This window comes from Schistocerca piceifrons, chromosome 10 (genome assembly GCF_021461385.2).
Source record: "Schistocerca piceifrons isolate TAMUIC-IGC-003096 chromosome 10, iqSchPice1.1, whole genome shotgun sequence".
Taxonomy (NCBI): Eukaryota; Metazoa; Arthropoda; class Insecta; order Orthoptera; family Acrididae; genus Schistocerca; species Schistocerca piceifrons.
The window spans coordinates 24,435,299-24,455,010 of NC_060147.1; the positions used below are offsets into that span (position 1 = coordinate 24,435,299).

The following is a 19,712-nucleotide window of genomic DNA, read 5'->3' on the forward strand; positions in this document are numbered from 1 at the left end:
AAGTCTAAAAGATTTTGTGAATTGTGGCTCAAATGATGATTGTTCTGCTAATTAATGTCCAGAACAAAAACAGAGTAGCCTCCCAGCCATAGAAAACATGTACAACAATAGCTTTCAGAGGGAAAAGATACTGTAAGTTTTTTTGTCAAACAAAGGAGGGAGAAAACTCTAGAATTTAAGCACTATGCAACGTTGATTTTGTTTCATAAAATCAAACATGAATTGAGAAAAAGTTACACGAAATACAAAATATGTGCCAAAACAAAACTCGCAAAAATGTGAAAGAAAAACTATTCGAAAGATTTAGACCGGCTTGTGAGTCAGTGAACCATTACCGACGGAGATCTACGACACTGGGCACTCTGAATTGCAAACAAGAGGAATATTAATAATTTCCAGGCTTCTTTGACCTGCAAATTTTACAGACAAGTGAGCTGGAAAAATACAACGTTTAACTCCAGTAATTGTGCAGATGAGATGTCATTAATAGGTAATACTATAGATAAATACATTGCTGGTGTAAAATGAAGCTTCTTGTTTTCCTCTAAAATGTCATGTATAAAGTTAATCGGCCACATTTCGTAACAGTTTATGAGTACTGTGACAGATTCTGCCATGTCCTCAAGTAAATCACAAGTCCTGTGAACAGTGTTAAGAATTAGTTAGAGTAAAGCCAGAACTTTGGGTGTGGCAGAAGGAGCCACAAGGGCCACCCATGGTTGGCCACTTGAACCAGCTTGGGCAGCCTATTGGGAAAAAAAAAATACATGTGTCTGGGTTACAGGAGCCTAGGAGAGCAACTCTGGAGGCCTACTGAGGTAAGGGACAAGCTGCTTAACAAAATCAATGAGAAAAAAGCCTCAGAACTACTGAAGCAAGTTTCTTATGCTGTAAATGAATCTGTGAGGAAGAAAGAGAAAGGGGCTTGTGGTGGAAGCTACAACACATTATGAGAAGCCAATGGAAGGCTTAGGATGAATTCAGTGACCTTACAGGGAAAAGCTTCCTAATCCCTCTGCACAACCTCTGACATAACTAAAGAATAACAAAATAATATAACCAATGAAGCCTTAGGACAGAATCAGATAAGGGTTTCAGTTAGTACATGGAACCATGACAGACAGTCACTGTCTCTATGAAAGAATTTGACTCTCCCGGGGAGGCACCTCAGCAAGGAAGGTCAATGGTCAATTTGTACTAAGATTTGGAATAAATGTATTTGTTTCGGGTGCTTATTCTCCTCGTATCCTCCCACTCCAAAATCCACATCAGCATTTTTACATGAGGTTATCAGTCTCCCTCTCAATTCGGACGATTGACTGAATTCCTTGTATCAAGAACCCCTGCCCCTCAATCACAGGTAAACTCCGCACTTGGGATGCAACAATATGTATACAACAATGCCAGCGATAAGTGTCACTAGATTAAATTCCCACAGTGTTATGTCTGTCTTCGAGGACATCGAGGTAAATCAGGAGGAAAAAATAAAGAAAAGACTGTTTACTTGCAAAAGTCTTGTAATGGACGTCGCAAAACCTGGAAAAATGGGAGAGAATAACATTCTATATCACATCTGAAATGTATTCTGATTACCGGCAGAAAATAATGCATCACTTTTATTGAACTCTGACATAATACCTCTATCATTAGGACAATGATGAAGTACGCATATTTTGGATTCCACGTGGAACTAACAGTGTGATTCAGACTCTTGAAAGAAACAAAAATTTTCAACAGTGTAAAGCATTATTCAGAAAATTATCAGACAGTACAGTTTTGGACAGCTCTTTGTCATGTCAGGTCTGTCTGCAGAACAGTATTGCTAAACTTCAGTCATTTCAGCAATGTCAGTTTGCATCAACACATTTTACAAGTTTATCAGGTACGCACGGTATGCAGCACAATAGGCAGAACAATGGCCATGACCATTTATAACTCCATTCCTGTTCTTATAAATAAAACTAATAAGTACTGTGAAGGCCTGAATGCACTTTTTTTTATCAGAAATACCTGATGTAAAGAAAAAAAAAAAAGTTTGTTTTTGTCATTCAATACATACTTTGTTTTTTTCTGACAACTAGAGGGAATAAGCAAGGAACTGTTTTATTGTTAGCACAATATACATTATTCAACTATTATTCTATGAAGTGTGCTACAGGAATTGTTATGAAATATTTAATGTCAACAAATGTTAATGAAAGTTGCAATTGATGGAAGTCATCTGTGATGTAATATCATTCACTGTCTCTATTTTCTTTCTTTTGCTAGTCACTTGCATAAAATTACATCCCTGATCAGTTTGTCAATATGAAATCCATTGATTTGAGACATTTTTAGTACAGTTTAAGTGCTTAAAATTCGTATATGTGCACATCAGACTTCACACTAAGCGGCACAATGTCCTCTTTTCATGGCTGTGCCTACTTATTCACCAATTCATGCACTGTGCAGGAAGGGCTGTACAAACCACTGTTATAAGCAATTCTTTGTGCGGCAAAGATGAGTAACTTAAACAATTTTTTTAAAAAATAGTTGCAGTGCATTTTAGCACCTAAAATTTCGGTAGTAAATTTCTTTCATTGTGTTCTTCTTGCATGAAAATTCCAGGGTAGGTTTCGTTATATTGGATTGGACTTTCCTCTGTTAGTTGGCTTGTCATGACAAAAAAAAAAAAAAAAAAAAAAAAAAAAATCACAATAAAAACTCAAGACTCCTTGCTGAACACAAGGAACTAGCCTGAAAACGAAAATGGACTAAAACTGATCATCACTGATGATGGTCTGTACAGCTGGAACAAACAATAACATTCTACATCTACACCTGTACTCTGCAAACCACTGTGAAGTGCGTGGCAGAGGGTACATCCCATTGTACCAATTATTACAGCTTTTTCCTTGTCCCATTCATATAAAGTGCACAGGAAGAATGACCATTTAAATGCATCCATGCACAATGTAGTTGATTAACTGCAACTGGTTACTTTGGAGACAGCCCCTGTTCTTGTCTCTCAATCCCTACATGAGTGATATGCAGCAGGTTGTAGTATATTCCTTGTGTCATCATTTAAAGACAGTTCATTAAACTTTGTAAGTAGGCACTCTCAGCATAGTTTACACCTATTTTCCAGTGTCTGCCATTTCAGTTTTTTTACCCTGCCTGTGACACTCTCCCACAGGTTGAACAGACCTGCAACCATTCGGGCTCTCCTACTCTGTATGTATTCAATGTCCCCTGCTCATCCTATCTGGTATGGGCAATATTCAAGAATAGATAAAATATGTGATTTATAAGCAATGTCCTGTGTAGAGTGATTGCATTTCCCTCATATTCTGCCAATCAACTGAAATCTGACAACTGCTTCACCTACTACTGAGCTTATGTGATGATTCCATTTCATATCCTTAAGAACCCTGGAGATACTAAAAGGTTTCAGATAGATTATATAATGGTAAGACAGAGATTTAGGAACCAGATTTTAAATTGTAAGACATTTCCAGGGGCAGATGTGGACTCTGACCACAATCTATTAGTTACGAACCGTAGATTAAAACTGAAGAAACTGCAAAAAGGTGGGCATTTAAGGAGATGGGACCTGGATAAACTGACTAAACCAGAGATTATACAGAGTTTCGGGGAGAGCATAAGGGAACAATTGACAGGAATGGGGGAAAGAAATACAGTAGAAGAAGAATGGGTAGCTTTGAGGAATGAAATAGTGAAGGCAGCAGAGGATCAAGTAGGTAAAAAGATGAGGGCTAGTAGAAATCCTTGGGTAACAGAAGAGAAATTGAATTTAATTGATGAAAGGGGTAAATACAAAACTGCAGTAAGTGAAGCAGGCAAAAAGGAATACAAATATCTCAAAAATGAGATCGACAGGAAGTGCAAAATGGCTAAGCTGGGATGGCTAGAGGACAAATGTAAGGATGTAGAGACATGTATCACTAGGGGTAAGATAGAAACTGCCTACAGGAAAATTAGAGAGACCTTTGGAGAAAAGAAAACCACTTGTATGAATATCAAGAGCTCAAATGGAAACCCAGTTCTAAGCAAAGAAGGGAAAGCAGAAAGGTGGAAGGAGTATATGGTGGGTCTATACAGGGGCAATGTTCCTGAGGACAATATTACGGAAATGGAAGAGGAGGTAGATGAAGATGAAATGGGAGATATGATACTGCGTGAAGAGTTTGACAGAGCACTGAAAGACCTAAGTCGAAACAAGGCCCCGGGAGTAGACAACATTTCATTAGAACTTCTGATAGCCTTGGGAGAGCCAGTCCTGACAAACCTCTACCATCTGGTGAGCAAGATGTATGGGACAGCCGAAATTCCCTCAGACTTCAAGAAAAATATAATAATTCCAATCCCAAAGAAAGCAGGTGTTGACAGACGTGAAAATTACCGAACTATTAGTTAGTAAGTCACAGCTTCTAAATACTAAAGCGAATTCTTTACAGACGAATGGAAAAACTGGTAGAAGCCGACCTCGGGGAAGATCAGTTTGGATTCCGTAGAAATGTTGGGACATGTGAGGCAATACTGACCCTACGACTTATCTTAGAAGAAAGATTAAGGAAAGGCAAACCTACGTTTCTAGCATTTGTAGACTTAGAGAAAGCTTTTGTCAATGTTGACTGGAATATTCTCTTTCAAATTCTGAAGGTGGTAGGGATGAAATACAGGGAACTAAAGGCTATTTACAATTTGTACAGAAAGCAGATGGCAGTTATAAGAGTCGAGAGACATGAAAGGGAAGCAGTAGTTGGGAAGGGAGTGAGACAGGGTTGTAGCCTCTCCCCGTTGCTATTCAATCTGTATATTGACCAAGCAGTAAAGGAAACGAAAGAAACGTTCAGAGCAGGTATTAAAATCCATGGACAAGAAATAAAAACTTTGAGGTTCGTCAATGACATTGTAATTCTGTCAGAGACAGCAAAGGACTTTGAAGAGCAGTTGTACGGAATGGACAGTGTCTTGAAAGGATGGTATAAGATGAACATCAACAAAAGCAAAATGAGGATAATGGAATGTAGTCGAATTAAGTCGGGTGGCGATGAGTGAATTAGATTAGTAAACGACACACTTAAAGTAGTAAAGGAGTTTTGCTATTTGGGGTGCAAAATAACTGATGATGGTCGAAGTAGAGAGGATATAAAAGGTAGACTGGCAATGGCAAGGAAAGCGTTTCTTAAGAAGAGATATTTGTTAACATCGAGTATAGATTTAAGTGTCAGGAAGTCGTTTCTCAAAGTATTTGTATGGAGTGTAGCCATGTATGGAAGTGAAACATGGACGATAAATAGTTTAGACAAGGAGAGAATAGAAGCTTTCGAAATGTGGTGCTACAGAAGAATGCTGAAGATTAGGTGGGTAGATCACGTAACTAATGAGGAGGTATTGAATAGAATTGGGGAGAAGAGGAGCTTGTGGCCCAACTTGACTAGAAGAAGGAATCGGTTGGTAGGACATGTTCTGAGACATCGAGGGATCATCAATTTAGTATTAGAGGGCAGGGTGAAGGGTAAAAATCGTAGAGGGAGACCAAAAGGTGAATACACTAAACAGATTCAGAAGGATGTAGGTTGCAGTAGGTACTGGGAGATGAAGAAGCTTGCACAGGATAGAGTAGCATGGAGAGCTGCATCAAACCAGTCTCAGGACTGAAGACCACAACAACAACATAAATGACCTTGTGTATAACATTGGAAGTTCACTGAGGCTTTTTGCAGATGATGCTGTCGTATATCAAGAGGTTGTAACAATGGAAAATCGTACTGAAATCCAAGAGGATCTGCAATGAATTGACACGTGGTGCAGGAAATGGCAATTGAATCTCAATGTAGGCAAGTGTAATGTGCTGCGAATACATAGAAAGAAAGATCCTTTATCATTTAGCCACAATGTGGCAGGTCAGAAGCAGGAGGCAGTTAATTCCAGAAATTATCTGGGAGTAGGCATTAGGAGCGATTTAAAATAGAATGACCATATAAAATTAATCGTCGGTAAAGCAGATGCCAGACAGATTTATTGGAAGAATCCTAAGGAAATGCAGTCCGAAAACAAAGGAAGTAGGTTACAGTACACTTGTTTGTCCACTGCTTGAATATTGCTCACCGGTGTGGGATCCGTACCAGATAGTGTTGGTAGAAGAGAGAGAGAAGAGCCAACGGAGAGCAGTGCACTTCGTTAAAGGTTCATTTAATAATCGCGAAAATGTTAAGGAGATGATAGAAAAACTCCAGTGGAAGACTATGCAAGATATATGCTCAGTAGCTCAGTACGTACTTTTGTTGATGTTTCGAGAACATACCTTCACCGAGGAGTCAAGCAGTATATTGCTCCCTCCTATGTCTCGCGAAGAGACCATGAGGATAAAATCAGAGAAAGTAAGAGCCCACACAGAAGCATACCGACAAACTTTCTTTCCACAAACAATAGGAAACCAGAATAGAAGCGAGAACCGATAGAGGTACTCAAGGTACCCTCCGCCACACACCGTCAGGTGGCTTGCAAAGTATGTACGTAGATGCAGATTTTGGAAGACGAGTCAAAACCATGATCTCCATCTGGCTTATTTTGGTTACTTCCAGACTCTTGTAGCTTATGGAATAGTTTTCTGGAGTAAAAGTAAAAGTCGATTAAACGAAATTTTTACATTACAGAGAAAGACTCTTCAAATTTTGTCACACAGCTCAGGGCAGGCTCACTGCAAGCCCCTATTTAAAAAGCTGTTTGCTTACTGTTCCATCCTTTTACATACACAAATGTCGATGTTTATGAGAAGAATTCGATTTGATAACCTGCTAAACAACTCCAACTACCAGAGTTGTAACACTCGGCACTGTGCATCCCTCCATATAGAAAAAGTTAGGACATCCACCACTTTGGTGCCATTTTTTATAATGTGCGTACTTAAAGAGGTTGAAGATGGAAACTGCTTTTAGATCAGAGTTAAAATCATTTCTTGTTCAGAAGTGCTTCTATGGTTTAAGTGAATATGTTAGGTTATAAGATTACTACACCCTCATTCACTTTAGAGTTCTTTCAATCATGTTAGCTGATGCTTGTGTTGGTGAAGAACATTTCTGCTGCTAGCTTTCTGCTTCCTCTGTTGTAGATGCTCGATGACAAACCTCTGCTGTGAAAGGATCTTTTGCTAATTGTTTGTGATGGTTAAAGTGTTGGCAGGATTTCGTGTGCTCATGTTTTATGCCTTTTAGAAGTGGTATACAATCTTCTCCTGTGTTTTATTTTGTAAAGAGTGTTTTGAATCAAATTTTCAGATTTTAACCACATCATCACTGATTGACTTACTGTACATCTCGTACTTTTCTGCAGTGTTTATTTTCAACATTTTTATTCCTTTTTTTTCTTATTGTGCATGTTCCACTAACAATGTAGACGATGTATTTCACAATTCCTGTTCCAATCGTGTACTGAGCGAGGTGGCTACTCCAGTCAATGTGCTGGACTCGCATTCAGGAAGACTGCGATTTATTCTCTGTCGAGCCATTCCGATTTTTCCTGTGTCCCTAAGGTGACTGCTGGGATGTTTCCAGTGATTAGGCCATGGCTGATTTCCTGCCTTATCTTCATATTATCCTATCCTATTTTGTTAATGTTTTATGTGAATATATTTTTCTGTATGTTTGCGACATGTCCAATACTATTGTACCTTTGTCTATGGATGGATGAATATATAAAAAAATAGCTTTATTTATTGTTAATCCCGATCCCCAGATGTATTTCCTTTTGCTGAAAGAGATGTGATAAGCAATAAAATAAAACTGCAAAGAAGAGTCTCAGTCACAAATAAGTTACTTCTTTAAGCCATTAACAACTTGTATCAGGTATGAAAATATTAACAGCAAGCAACATCAGGTAGTGTTGTCTCTCTGGTTGCTGCGGACTATGTCATCATAGATCCAGATGACATTATTAAATAACTTCCAGAACAGTGCACTCATTTTTGAATACATACAGCGTGTGTATCAAGCTTGTTTAATGTAACTTTTGACTGTAATTTGTAACTTCAGTTTGTTTCATCTTATTGTTTATATTAGCGTGGCATCGTTAAATTAGTGGCTCTTAAATTACTGCTCAGCATTTTACAATATTACAGTATATCTCATTTTTATACACTATGTTATGCGCCTAATTAAAGCTTCAGGTAACTTAGTAATCTTTGGAATAATTCAGGCCGAAATTAAACGCAAATAGTGAAGTTTCACTGTAGTTTCAGAGGAAATTTCATACACTTCTAAAATATTACTGAAAACACACACACACACACACACACACACACACACACACACACACACACACACACACACACATTGTTGTTCTTACAACGCACGATTTCTCCACAAGAAGATTTTGACAGATTATTCAGTACTGTCTGATGTAGTTGAAATTATATAAATTACATAACTAAATGTGGGCCATCTTATATCTGTTGGAACTCAACATCCTATTCACAGTGAGGTTTCTACTGAAAGAAGATGTGATCAAACTTTTCAAGGATTAATAAGCAGCCATGGCCTTCATAAAGATTCATCTTGGTATTTTTTTGTGAAGAACTTGCAAAATCAAACATCTAAAGTGACATTGCAACGTTTATAATTTACAATTCCACTGTTTAGCAAATCCCCCAGTGTCACTTGAAACTAATGCTTACAAATTACACGAACAAGAACAAGTTGCGACTGCTTATGAGACATTGATCCAGTACAATGCTGCGGAAATTCGCCAAGAGCTATACAGAAACGGTTATTGAACTAGCAATTTACCTTAAAGACACCACAATATAGACGGATTAACAATTATTCTACGATAAACAAGGTAATGACAGCAATTACATAGGCTACTGTGTTACGTTCAACTTATAAGAAATCTAAACCAGTTAAATAACTGCGTACAGCTAACGAGAAACAAAACTACATACTCATATTTAAGTATTGATGCGCTTTTTTCTGAAGAATCAGCTGATGTTTCATCAGTTACGGATTCAGGAGTTCGTTCTGATGATTCTTCTTCCGCTCCCGCGATGCTATGAGACGGAGAATTTACTAGAATCAGAAGAAGTAATTATTTGATAATGGTACACTAACAGAATCTTGTTTTGAACGCATTATTTTTTAAAAAATTCTATCAAGAACTTCTACCGTAGTGCAAATGGATAGGGGACATTGCTAAGACACACAAATAATCACATTACAGCGAACTACAAACTCTTCATCACTAAATAAACAATGTCTTTCAAATACAATCTGTTTGCTCTGCAGGCAACTGACCTGTCATGGGTTCACTGTCCATTTTCGGTGCGCCTTGCGTTTTCGAAACGTTAGTTTCTTCCATTGAGTTTTCCTAAATTAAATGATGTCAATTTGAACGCACAAACATTCCGAGTGACACGCTGTCAACATAAGGAATTACATAAGACTGTCAAATTTTGTTGTTGGCGTCGGCATCAATAACACTATATACGCATCACGTAACTTCCCTATGCAACGCATCACTGACTGGTCATAGACCCTGCATAGTATACCGATTTAAAGTGAAAGCGTATTCATTTATGATACATCAGAAAATCCGTGTACAATTGTTCCTTAAAACTTAATTATTGTATATTGTTCATCAGCAAATCATGACAACGGTAAAATGGTGAATAAAAGCTACGTCTACGATAAAAATAACTAATGAACCACAAAATAATGGATTTGATTTTTCATAATTGACAGCTCATAGAGAGACGTATTAAATAAATCCAAACAACAACTCATGGAATAAAAATCTACACTGACTGCGCCGCCTGTTTTTATATTGACGCAGGATAGTATCAGAGAACTTATGATAGTGATGTGTGGCGCGCAGCTTGTGTTTGTTTACATGGTAGTTTAGTAACCAATTCTAAATTATTGTTGCTTCTTTAAATATTATATTTCTGCTGAGATCTGTATTGTGAAAGACTACAACATAAACAAAGAAAATGGTGAGATCTTTTTACTTTCATGTATATTCATTTGCTGTTAGTATGCTTTAATATATTTTTTAAAATGTTTTTCAAGGGCAAATGAATTTTTCCCTGAATTGTAGCGAAACACGTTTGCGTTAATGAAAAGATAAGTGATTGTGGTGGGCATGGTTTTAGGATTGTAATGTCAGTTCATTATTATTATATATGATGCAGTAATTCGCTCGGCTGCTCGCCCGTCCTGGGTGTATGAATCTCGTCGAACTATTAAGTCTGATGTAGGATACGAAATAAAAGTCAAACACCTACAGCATCCATGATCCCTGTATTGTTTCATTAATTTATTATTGCAGAGTGGTAGCTGTTTTCCCATAGCGGTCGCACTGGGAACACTAGAAGACAGTCAGCTACAGTTCAACAACAGACGAGTTTCTTACGTTTATTTGTTTGTGTTTCGTAACCTGAACTTATACTAAACTTGTATATTTCATTAAAATTTTCCGCTCACCATTCCCCGATTACCATTAAAAATAAAATACATTGACAAAAAAGCGTGCAGTGAGTGCAGCTACATTAATTGACACAACAAGCAAAACTAAAACACTATACCCTGAACAGGAATAGGGCATAAATAAACTGAAATATATGCGTGCTTCTTGCTTAGGAGTACACACCTTGTAGATCACAGGTGCTGAAAGATTTGTGCAAGTATATTATTTTAGAAACAATGACGCTGAAAGTGAAATAGGGCTGTATAGACAATACCCAACCTAGGATTATTCCATTACCAACATCAATAGATAGATGTGCTAAAAGTGACCAGTGTGATGCAGTGGTTGGCTCTGGACTCTTACTTGGGAGGGACGAGTGTGGTTCAAGTCCCTGTTCAGTCACCCTGCTATAGGTTTTTTGTGGTTTGCTAATTCACTTCATTTGAATGTTATGGCATTTCTTTTAATAGGAGATGCTTGGTTCCATTCTCAATGCTTAAGTTCAGCAAATGCTCTGTATATAAAAATCCCAGTGTCATCTAGGCATAACAAGCTTAGTATTTAGTGATGGTCCACTCCAAAAACTTGGTCAAGGTGAGCGACTGATCTGTAATGTAGAATATCATATCAGCTGAACCTACTGATAACCAATGTCAACTTCGTTGGGTCGACAGAAGCGTCCGATCCCACGCGTCGGCTTTGACCCGTGACGTAAGGGTGTTGTCGTGTGTGACGTCATGACAGTGTGGAGTTTGGTTTGAGTGTGGCTGTCTCCAGTTCTGTTTTATCTTATTTTATTTACTTTTCTGATCTGTTCGTTCTATCTCATGAGATTTTTTTTAAAATTTAAAAACACTTATTACTTATTTTAATTATCTGTTTCCTCCAATTTCTGTTTTAGTTTATTATATTTATCTTTCTGATCTGTTTGTTCTATCCTGTGAGATTTTTTTTTTAAAAAAGACAAAAAACACTAATCAGCTACTGAAGCATCTTTATCTTCTATGGGTTGAGGGGTTACGACCCCTAGGGAGGTGGGTGGGTATTCATGCATGGCTGTCTTCACTTACACGTTGTAGCTACGCAAGGCATCTAAATTTGTTTATGTTTAGTTTGCCCCCCACCCAAAACACCCCATTTCCAGCACTTGTCCCGTTAGTGTCATTAGGCTTCTTGTGGAAAGTGTGTGTGTTTGTTTTTGTTTCCGCCATATTTGTGACGTCATGGGTCAAAGGAGACGGGCGGGATCGGATGCTTCCGTATTTCCACTTCGTTCTGTATCATAATGATGATGTGTCAGGTGACATCGTACATTATACATGTACATCTATATTCTGCAAACCACTGTGAAGTGTCTGGCAGAAGTTACATTCCACTGTACCAGTTATTATGGTTTCTTCCTATTCCGTTCATATATGGAGTGCAGGAAGAAGGACTGTTTCAATGTCCCTGTGTGTGCTATAAATAATGTAACCTTGTCCTCATGATCCCTACAGGAGTGATTTGTAGGGAATTGTAGTATATTCCTAGAGTCATCTTTTAAAGGCAGTTCTTAAAACTTCAAAAGTAGACTTTCTTGGGATATTTTCTGCACCTCTGTCCGCATTAAACCCACTATCCACCACAGTACCTACATTTATGACAGCTGCCATCCCTTCCACACCAAAAAATCCCTCTCATATAGCCTAGCCACCTCTGGACGACCTATGCCCAGATGCAAGAACTCCCTTGCCCAGTATACTGGAAGTCACATGAAGGACTGCACAGACAGGCATTACTCCCAAATCATAGCCCACCCCTTATCCTTCCTCAATGCCCAAGAATCAGCTACAAAGAAGTCTCCTCCACATCACCCTTTATCACCCTGGACCGGGAGAACTGAATCACATCCTTCATCAGAGCTTTGATTAGCTACCATCGTGAAAATGAAGGACATCCTTTCCACACCTTTCCATCGCCCACCCAACCTCCACAACATCCTATTTCATTTCTATGCCCATCCCCAGTGCTTTGCCATGGAGACCATATCCCTCCAGCTCTGAAAGCATCCATCACTGAAAGCATCCTTGTTATACTCCAACTCTGCCGCAAAGAGTGCACAGCCTTTTACGTTGGTATGTCTGGCAACCAGCTGTCCACAAGGATGTATGGCAATTGCTGGACTGTTGCCAAAAACAAAGTTGACCACCCCTGGTACAAGGTGCAGCTGAGCACAACATATGCAATTTCAATGGTTCCATCTCTATCCTTCCTTCCACCACCATCTTCTCTGAACTACACAGGTTGGAGCTATCCTTGCTACACATCCTTCACCACCATATTTGCCCTGGTCTCAATCTCAGATAACCCATTGTCCCCCCACCCTCTACGCAACATTTTTCTCTTCCTCTGTCCTACCACCCTCTCCCAATTCACATCCTCAATTCACCTCCAGTGTGTGCTGTACCCCACCAACTCATTCACCTGTGTATCACATGTTTAGCCCGAGCACGTGACCCCTTCGCCCTCCGGCATTTCTAGATGGCAAACCAGCTGCCTTTACACATCATAATCAACACGACCTCCACTCCAACCTACCCCACTTGCCAAACTGCAGCACTGGAATTGCGGGTACATCTGGTTTAGATCTGCTTTTGAAAGGACCATTTTTTATCCCTGTGTTTTCAGCTATCGTTACGAAGAATTCATTGAATTTAGTAGTTACTGGTTAAATTTCATATAATCTTTCTCACTGGCACTGTCATGTGGGTGTTCAGTACGATTTTCCTGGCCAAGTTTATTCATTTCATGCCTAATAATGCTTTATCCATTCATAAATTTTCCTTGTCTTGATTTTGAATTTTTTTTTTTACGTGGTAAGTGGTTTTTGCCTTTTCTGATAACATAATGAAGAATTTTGTAGTGCTGTTTATAGTGCATTTATAAGTTTTTATTAGAGGTGGTATTTTGCGTTAAATAAAGCTCTCTCTGTCTTAATACAAGATATTTTGATGCCAGATGTTAACCACCCCGTTTTTCAACTTCCACTGTTAATGGCTCTGGCCTATTGTAAAGGAAGGTGGGTAAAACTTATGTATTGGACTACCCCACTCCCCCTTGCGTTTTTCAATACGGCATTGGTGTAAACATTAGGCTTCACTACTGGTCAATTTTTACCACAATCAGTGTTTTCTGCCTTCACATTCATTGGCTTCACCAACTCACAGCCAAGATTTCAAGAGCAGTCCAATACATAATTTTAACTGAAAAATGGATTCATAATGTTGTAGGGATATTTTTTTGGAAATAATTAAAATTATCACCGCTTGTGTGTTCTTGATAAACTTCTTCCCATTTTTCACCGTGTAAATTTTCTCGTAATATCACTGAGACACCATTTATAATTATGTGAAATTTTACTTTTCCTGTCTTAGTTGAACCTGATTGATGGGGATACTTTATTACTGCCATTTGGCCATCATGATCTGATAAACATATCACCTATTTTCTAATTGAAAATGTTGATGTGGTGATCAAACCAAAATGCAAATCAGTAACAGTGGTGCTCTCAATCGGAATTGTCCACGATTAAATGTGTATTGAAATCTCCACATATGATCACTTCCCAGTTATTTGTACAAAATCTTATTAGGACTACTCCTGATTGCTTAATGAAGCTTTAAACATTTCCTGTTGTGTACTATAAACTGTATGTTTCCAGTTCTGTCACTGAAGTACAGCACTTGAATAGCTGTTGAATGCAGTATTCACTGACATCTACGGCCTGGGACTCAATGCCCCATTTTGTGTATAATGCCACTCCCCTTTTCCTCATATAATGCCTGCAGTAATAAGACAATATGTATCCATCTGCGTACATCAGCTCAGTTTCTGTGACTTTCAAATGATGATTTGTTGTGCATAGCACATCTGTAGAAATACCTTCAGGATTTTCAGTGTCCTGTAGCGACATGAGAAGCTCATTTTTCTTACTGAACAAGCTTCTTATGTTTATGTAGAAAAATCCAAATATATTGTAATTGTTAATGTCTGTGCTGTCCAAACTGCTGTTTTTCGTTTCTAAATTTATTTTTGCACCTGTGTGTGTAATTATTTAGCAGCTCTGTCTTTTGGAAACATTTGCACTAAAAACCACCTAATTAAAATATTGGAAACCATAGGGATTGGACACAAAATATTCTGGTTATGCTGAATGCTTCCAGAAGTGGAGTCATGCAAGTATCCTCTTATGGGAAGCATTTAGGTGTAGACCACGCCGTATGTGATATGATTGTGTGAGGGGTGACGCATCCGTCACATGTGATCACGCTAATCTGGTGAGTGACTTAGAAAAAACTATACACATTCAACAAAACACTTCATCCAGGGCTAATCATATCACTCAAGGATTGACGCAACCATGTGTAGAGCATTCCCAATGATGTACCTGACATTATCTTCTGTTGTGTATTTAAGGTTTTGGTCCAAATTGTTTGCAGCACTCCCAATAACCCCTACAACATCTTCTTTATCAAGTCTTCCCGCCACGCACCATATGGTGGATTGCGGAGTATGTATGTAGATGTAGATGTAGATGTAGAATCTAAATTTCAGTTGATATCATTTAGTTCTGTGCGTAGTGTAAAAATATTAGTTACCTAGTGTTCATTACCCAGAGAGTTCTGCACTAGTTCAGATACTCCCCTCCCATGACTACTGCGTCAGTCCGAAAAGTTTTTGAGAGCAATTTTTTAAAATAGATACATTGCTTTTAATGTACAGGATCTTAAAAGTCTTCAAAGTATGTTCCTTCAGCTCTATACATTGCTGCCACTGCTTTGCAAGTCTGCTTAGACTACCCGGAAGGCACACAAAGGAAAGCTCCTTGAAACAGTGTGTTGGCGTCTCTTTTACCCTCTCCCTCAACCTGTGATGGTCTTTCAAGTATCTCTTTATCCTCAGAAACAAAAAGGAGTTCAGTGGTGTCTATTCAGGGCTGTATAGCAGCTGAGGCGGCATTGCCACACTGTTTTTGGTGTGAAATTACTACAGTAGGTCAGTGTGGTTGAAACATTGTTGTGATGCAAAATACAGTTGTTTGTTACATCTTTCCTGATGCATGTCACCCTTTCACACATCATTGTGAGGACTTGAGTGTGAAAATAGCAGTTAACAGTTTGTACTTGGGGCACAAATTCACTATGAATCACACCTTAGGAGTCAAAAAAAGAAAATGAGCATTGTCTTAACCTTGGATTTGTTTAAGTAGGCTTACCCCAGATAAATTTTGTGTCAGAAAGCTATTCCACTTTTTGAACAACAGTGTGATATTGATCCAGTAGCTGCCAGAATATCACCAATCTGATATTTACTGTATGCAACTTTCTTCATAAGTATGATATGTGCCTTGTTTTGATTTTGTAACACAGTGTAGTAGTATGCCATTTTTATTTAACAAAAGTGCCTGCCGAGGTACTGTCAAAATGGACGAGCGTGGAAACTGTCACAGAATTGACTGGAAAAATGGCACTTAGTTTGTGCAATGTCAGCATTGTTTTCACGTTGGATGTAATGTTACACGGTACAGTCACATTAATGAGACCATCTCCTATATTCGATGTCAGTGCACAATAAACAATTACAGATGGCAGGTGGTAGTACTAGCAGTGGTTAGCAGTAAGGGAGGGTATACAGAGTGCTTCAAATATCTCCCGAAATAAGCGTCAAACGAAAAAACTACAAAGAAAGAAACTAGTCTAGCTTGAAGGGGGAAACCAGATAGCGCTATGGTTGGCTCACTAGATGGCGCTGCCATAGGTCAAACAGATATCAACTGCATTTTTTAAAAATAGGAACCCCCATTTTTATTACATATTCGTGTAGTACGTAAAGAAATATGAATGTTTTGGTTGGATGACTTTTTTCGCTTTGTGATAGATGGCGCTGTAATAGTCACAAACATAGGCTCACAATTTTAGGCGAACAGTTGGTAACAGGTAGGTTTTTTAAATTAAAATATAGAACTTAGGTACGTTTGAACATTTTATTTCGGTTGTTCCGATGTGATACACTCCTGGAAATTGAAATAAGAACACCGTGAATTCATTGTCCCAGGAAGGGGAAACTTTATTGACACATTCCTGGGGTCAGATACATCACATGATCACACTGACAGAACCACAGGCACATAGACACAGGCAACAGAGCATGCACAATGTCGGCACTAGTACAGTGTATATCCACCTTTCGCAGCAATGCAGGCTGCTATTCTCCCAAGGAGACGATCGTAGAGATGCTGGATGTAGTCCTGTGGAACGGCTTGCCATGCCATTTCCACCTGGCGCCTCAGTTGGACCAGCGTTCGTGCTGGACGTGCAGACCGCGTGAGACGACGCTTCATCCAGTCCCAAACATGCTCAATGGGGGACAGATCCGGAGATCTTGCTGGCCAGGGTAGTTGAGTTACACCTTCTAGAGCACGTTGGGTGGCACGGGATACATGCGGACGTGCATTGTCCTGTTGGAACAGCAAGTTCCCTTGCCGGTCTAGGAATGGTAGAACGATGGGTTCGATGACGGTTTGGATGTACCGTGCACTATTCAGTGTCCCCTCGACGATCACCAGTGGTGTACGGCCAGTGTAGGAGATCGCTCCTCACACCATGATGCTGGGTGTTGGCCCTGTGTGCCTCGGTCGTATGCAGTCCTGATTGTGGCGCTCGCCTGCACGGCGCCAAACACGCATACGACCATCATTGGCACCAAGGCAGAAGCGACTCTCATCGCTGAAGACGACACGTCTCCATTCGTCCCTCCATTCACGCCTGTCGCGACACTACTGGAGGCGGGCTGCACGATGTTGGGTCGTGAGCGGAAGACGGCCTAACGGTGTGTGGGACCGTAGCCCAGCTTCATGGAGACGGTTGCGAATGGTCCTCGCCGATACCCCAGGAGCAACAGTGTCCCTAATTTGCTGGGAAGTGGCGGTGCGGTCCCCTACGGCACTGCGTAGGATCCTACGGTCTTGGCGTGCATCCGTGCGTCGCTGCGGTCCGGTCCCAGGTCGACAGGCACGTGCACCTTCCGCCGACCACTGGCGACAACATCGATGTACTGTGGAGACCTCACGCCCCACGTGTTGAGCAATTCGGCGGTACGTCCACCCGGCCTCCCGCATGCCCACTATACGCCCTCGCTCAAAGTCCGTCAACTGCACATACGGTTCACGTCCACGCTGTCGCGGCATGCTACCAGTGTTAAAGACTGCGATGGAGCTCCGTATGCCACGGCAAACTGGCTGACACTGACGGCGGCGGTGCACAAATGCTGCGCAGCTAGCGCCATTCGACGGCCAACACCGCGGTTCCTGGTGTGTCCGCTGTGCCGTGCGTGTGATCATTGCTTGTACAGCCCTCTCGCAGTGTCCGGAGCAAGTATGGTGGGTCTGACAAACCGGTGTCAATGTGTTCTTTTTTCCATTTCCAGGAGTGTACATGTACCCTTGTGAACTTCTCATTTCTGAGAACGCGTACTGTTGCAGCGTGATTACCTGTAAGTACCACATTAATGCAATAAATGCTCAAAATGATGTCCGTCAACGTCAGTGCATTTGGCAATAATGCCAAATGCATTTCTCGCGCAATTTGTCTGCTACTGATGTGCTGATTAGCCGCGACAGCAGCGAAAACACCTACTTGGGCATCATCATTTGTTGCAGGTCATGGCTGACGTTTCACATGTGGCTGAACGCTTCCTGTTTCCTTAAATAACATAACTATCTGACGAACAGTCTGGACACTTGGATAGCCATACATCAACACGATATTGACCTTTCCCGCAGTTGGTAATCAGTCCATTTTAACATGAGTAATGTATCCCGAAGCAAATACCGTCCGCACTGGTGGAATGTTATGTGGTACCACGTACTTGCACGTTTGTGACTATTACAGCGCCGTCTATCACAAGTCGAAAAAAGTGGCCCAACTAAAACATTCATATTTCTTTACGTACTACACGAATATGTAATAGAAAATGGGGGTTCCTATTTAAAAAAACGCAGTTGATATCTGTTAGACCCATGGCAGCGCCATCTAGCGGGCCAACCATAGCGCCATCTGGTTTTCGCCTTCAAGCTAGACAAGTTTCGTTCTTTGTAATTTTTTTTGTTTGACACTTATTTCCCGTGATATTTGGCCCAGTTGCTATCAATGGACCACCCTGTATAAAGCATGTCAAATTCATGCTCAAGACAGTGCAATCATTGTCATAGTGCAGAAGTGGAGCGATTTATCTGACGTCTGAAAGGGCACGATCGTTGACGTTTGAGCCAAGGGTGAAACATTTCCAAAACACCTAAGTTTGGAAACTGTTTGCATGACGCCATGCATCGCAAAATGGCACTATTCAAAACTGATGCTGAGGCAACACTGACGCACTGTTGGCCATAGATGACAAGGATGAAAGTCAGCTGCACAGATGTTTACGGGAAAATAGACGTGCAGCTGTTGGGCAAATGACCACATAGATGAACCGAGGGGCTACCGACAGTATCTCCTCAATGACTTTTCCACGAACGTTGCTGAATTTGCTTGCCTACACCACAATTGGACGCCCACTGAGTGGCAACAGGTGGCCTTTTCAGATAAATCATTTCATGCTATATCGGACAGATGACCACTGGCATTTATGGCATGAAATGTCTGATAGCAAACACCTGCAACCGTTTAAGTAGCATTATACTTGGGGAATGTTTTCATGTCATTCCATGGGTGATCTTGTCATTCTGGAAGGCATAGTGAATCTATACAAGTATGCATCTATCATCGGGGACTGTGTCCGCCCCTGCGTGCAGTTTGTTTTTCCTCAGCTCGATGGCATCTACCAGCACTACAGTGAAGTGAGTTGAAAAGCTTGCAGTGCACGTGCGTGGTTCAGAGAGCCCCAGGGTGAGTTTACCATACTCCCGTGGCCACCGAACTCCTCGGGTTTAAACCCAATAGAGAATCTGTGGGACCACCTCGATCAGGTTGTTCGTGCCGTAGAATCTCAACGGACAAACCTAACACAGCTGGTTGTAGCACTGGAGTCGGTACCTTCCTGAACCTCATTGACCTGCTGCCTGCATGTCTCGCCCTGCAAAAGGTGGTTATTCAGGCTTTTGACCAGTGGTCGCATTAATGTGACAGTATAGAGTATAATGATATTATGAAAAGGAATGCTGCTTACCATATAGTGGAGATGCTGAATCGCAGATAGGCACAACAAAAATA

General features: G+C 40.4%; 2 protein-coding genes across 2 annotated transcripts in view; one reads left to right on the plus strand and one right to left on the minus strand.

Annotated features, from left to right (window-relative positions):
- The window catches only part of LOC124718648 (TBC1 domain family member 5), a 174,953-nt gene extending 165,304 nt beyond the window's left edge, over positions 1-9,649 (minus strand). The window contains exons 1-2 of the mRNA XM_047244277.1: positions 9,294-9,649; positions 8,945-9,068 (exon numbers count right to left, since the gene is read on the minus strand). Of these exons, the coding sequence (XP_047100233.1) occupies positions 8,945-9,068; positions 9,294-9,357 (188 nt within the window). The 5' untranslated portion in view covers positions 9,358-9,649. The remainder of the gene's footprint in view (positions 1-8,944; positions 9,069-9,293) is intronic.
- A 207-nt stretch (positions 9,650-9,856) lies between these two features.
- LOC124718975 (meiosis-specific nuclear structural protein 1-like) overlaps positions 9,857-19,712 on the plus strand; it is a 94,384-nt gene continuing 84,528 nt past the window's right edge. The window contains exon 1 of the mRNA XM_047244646.1: positions 9,857-9,991. Coding sequence (XP_047100602.1) covers positions 9,989-9,991 — 3 coding nt within the window. The 5' untranslated portion in view covers positions 9,857-9,988. The remainder of the gene's footprint in view (positions 9,992-19,712) is intronic.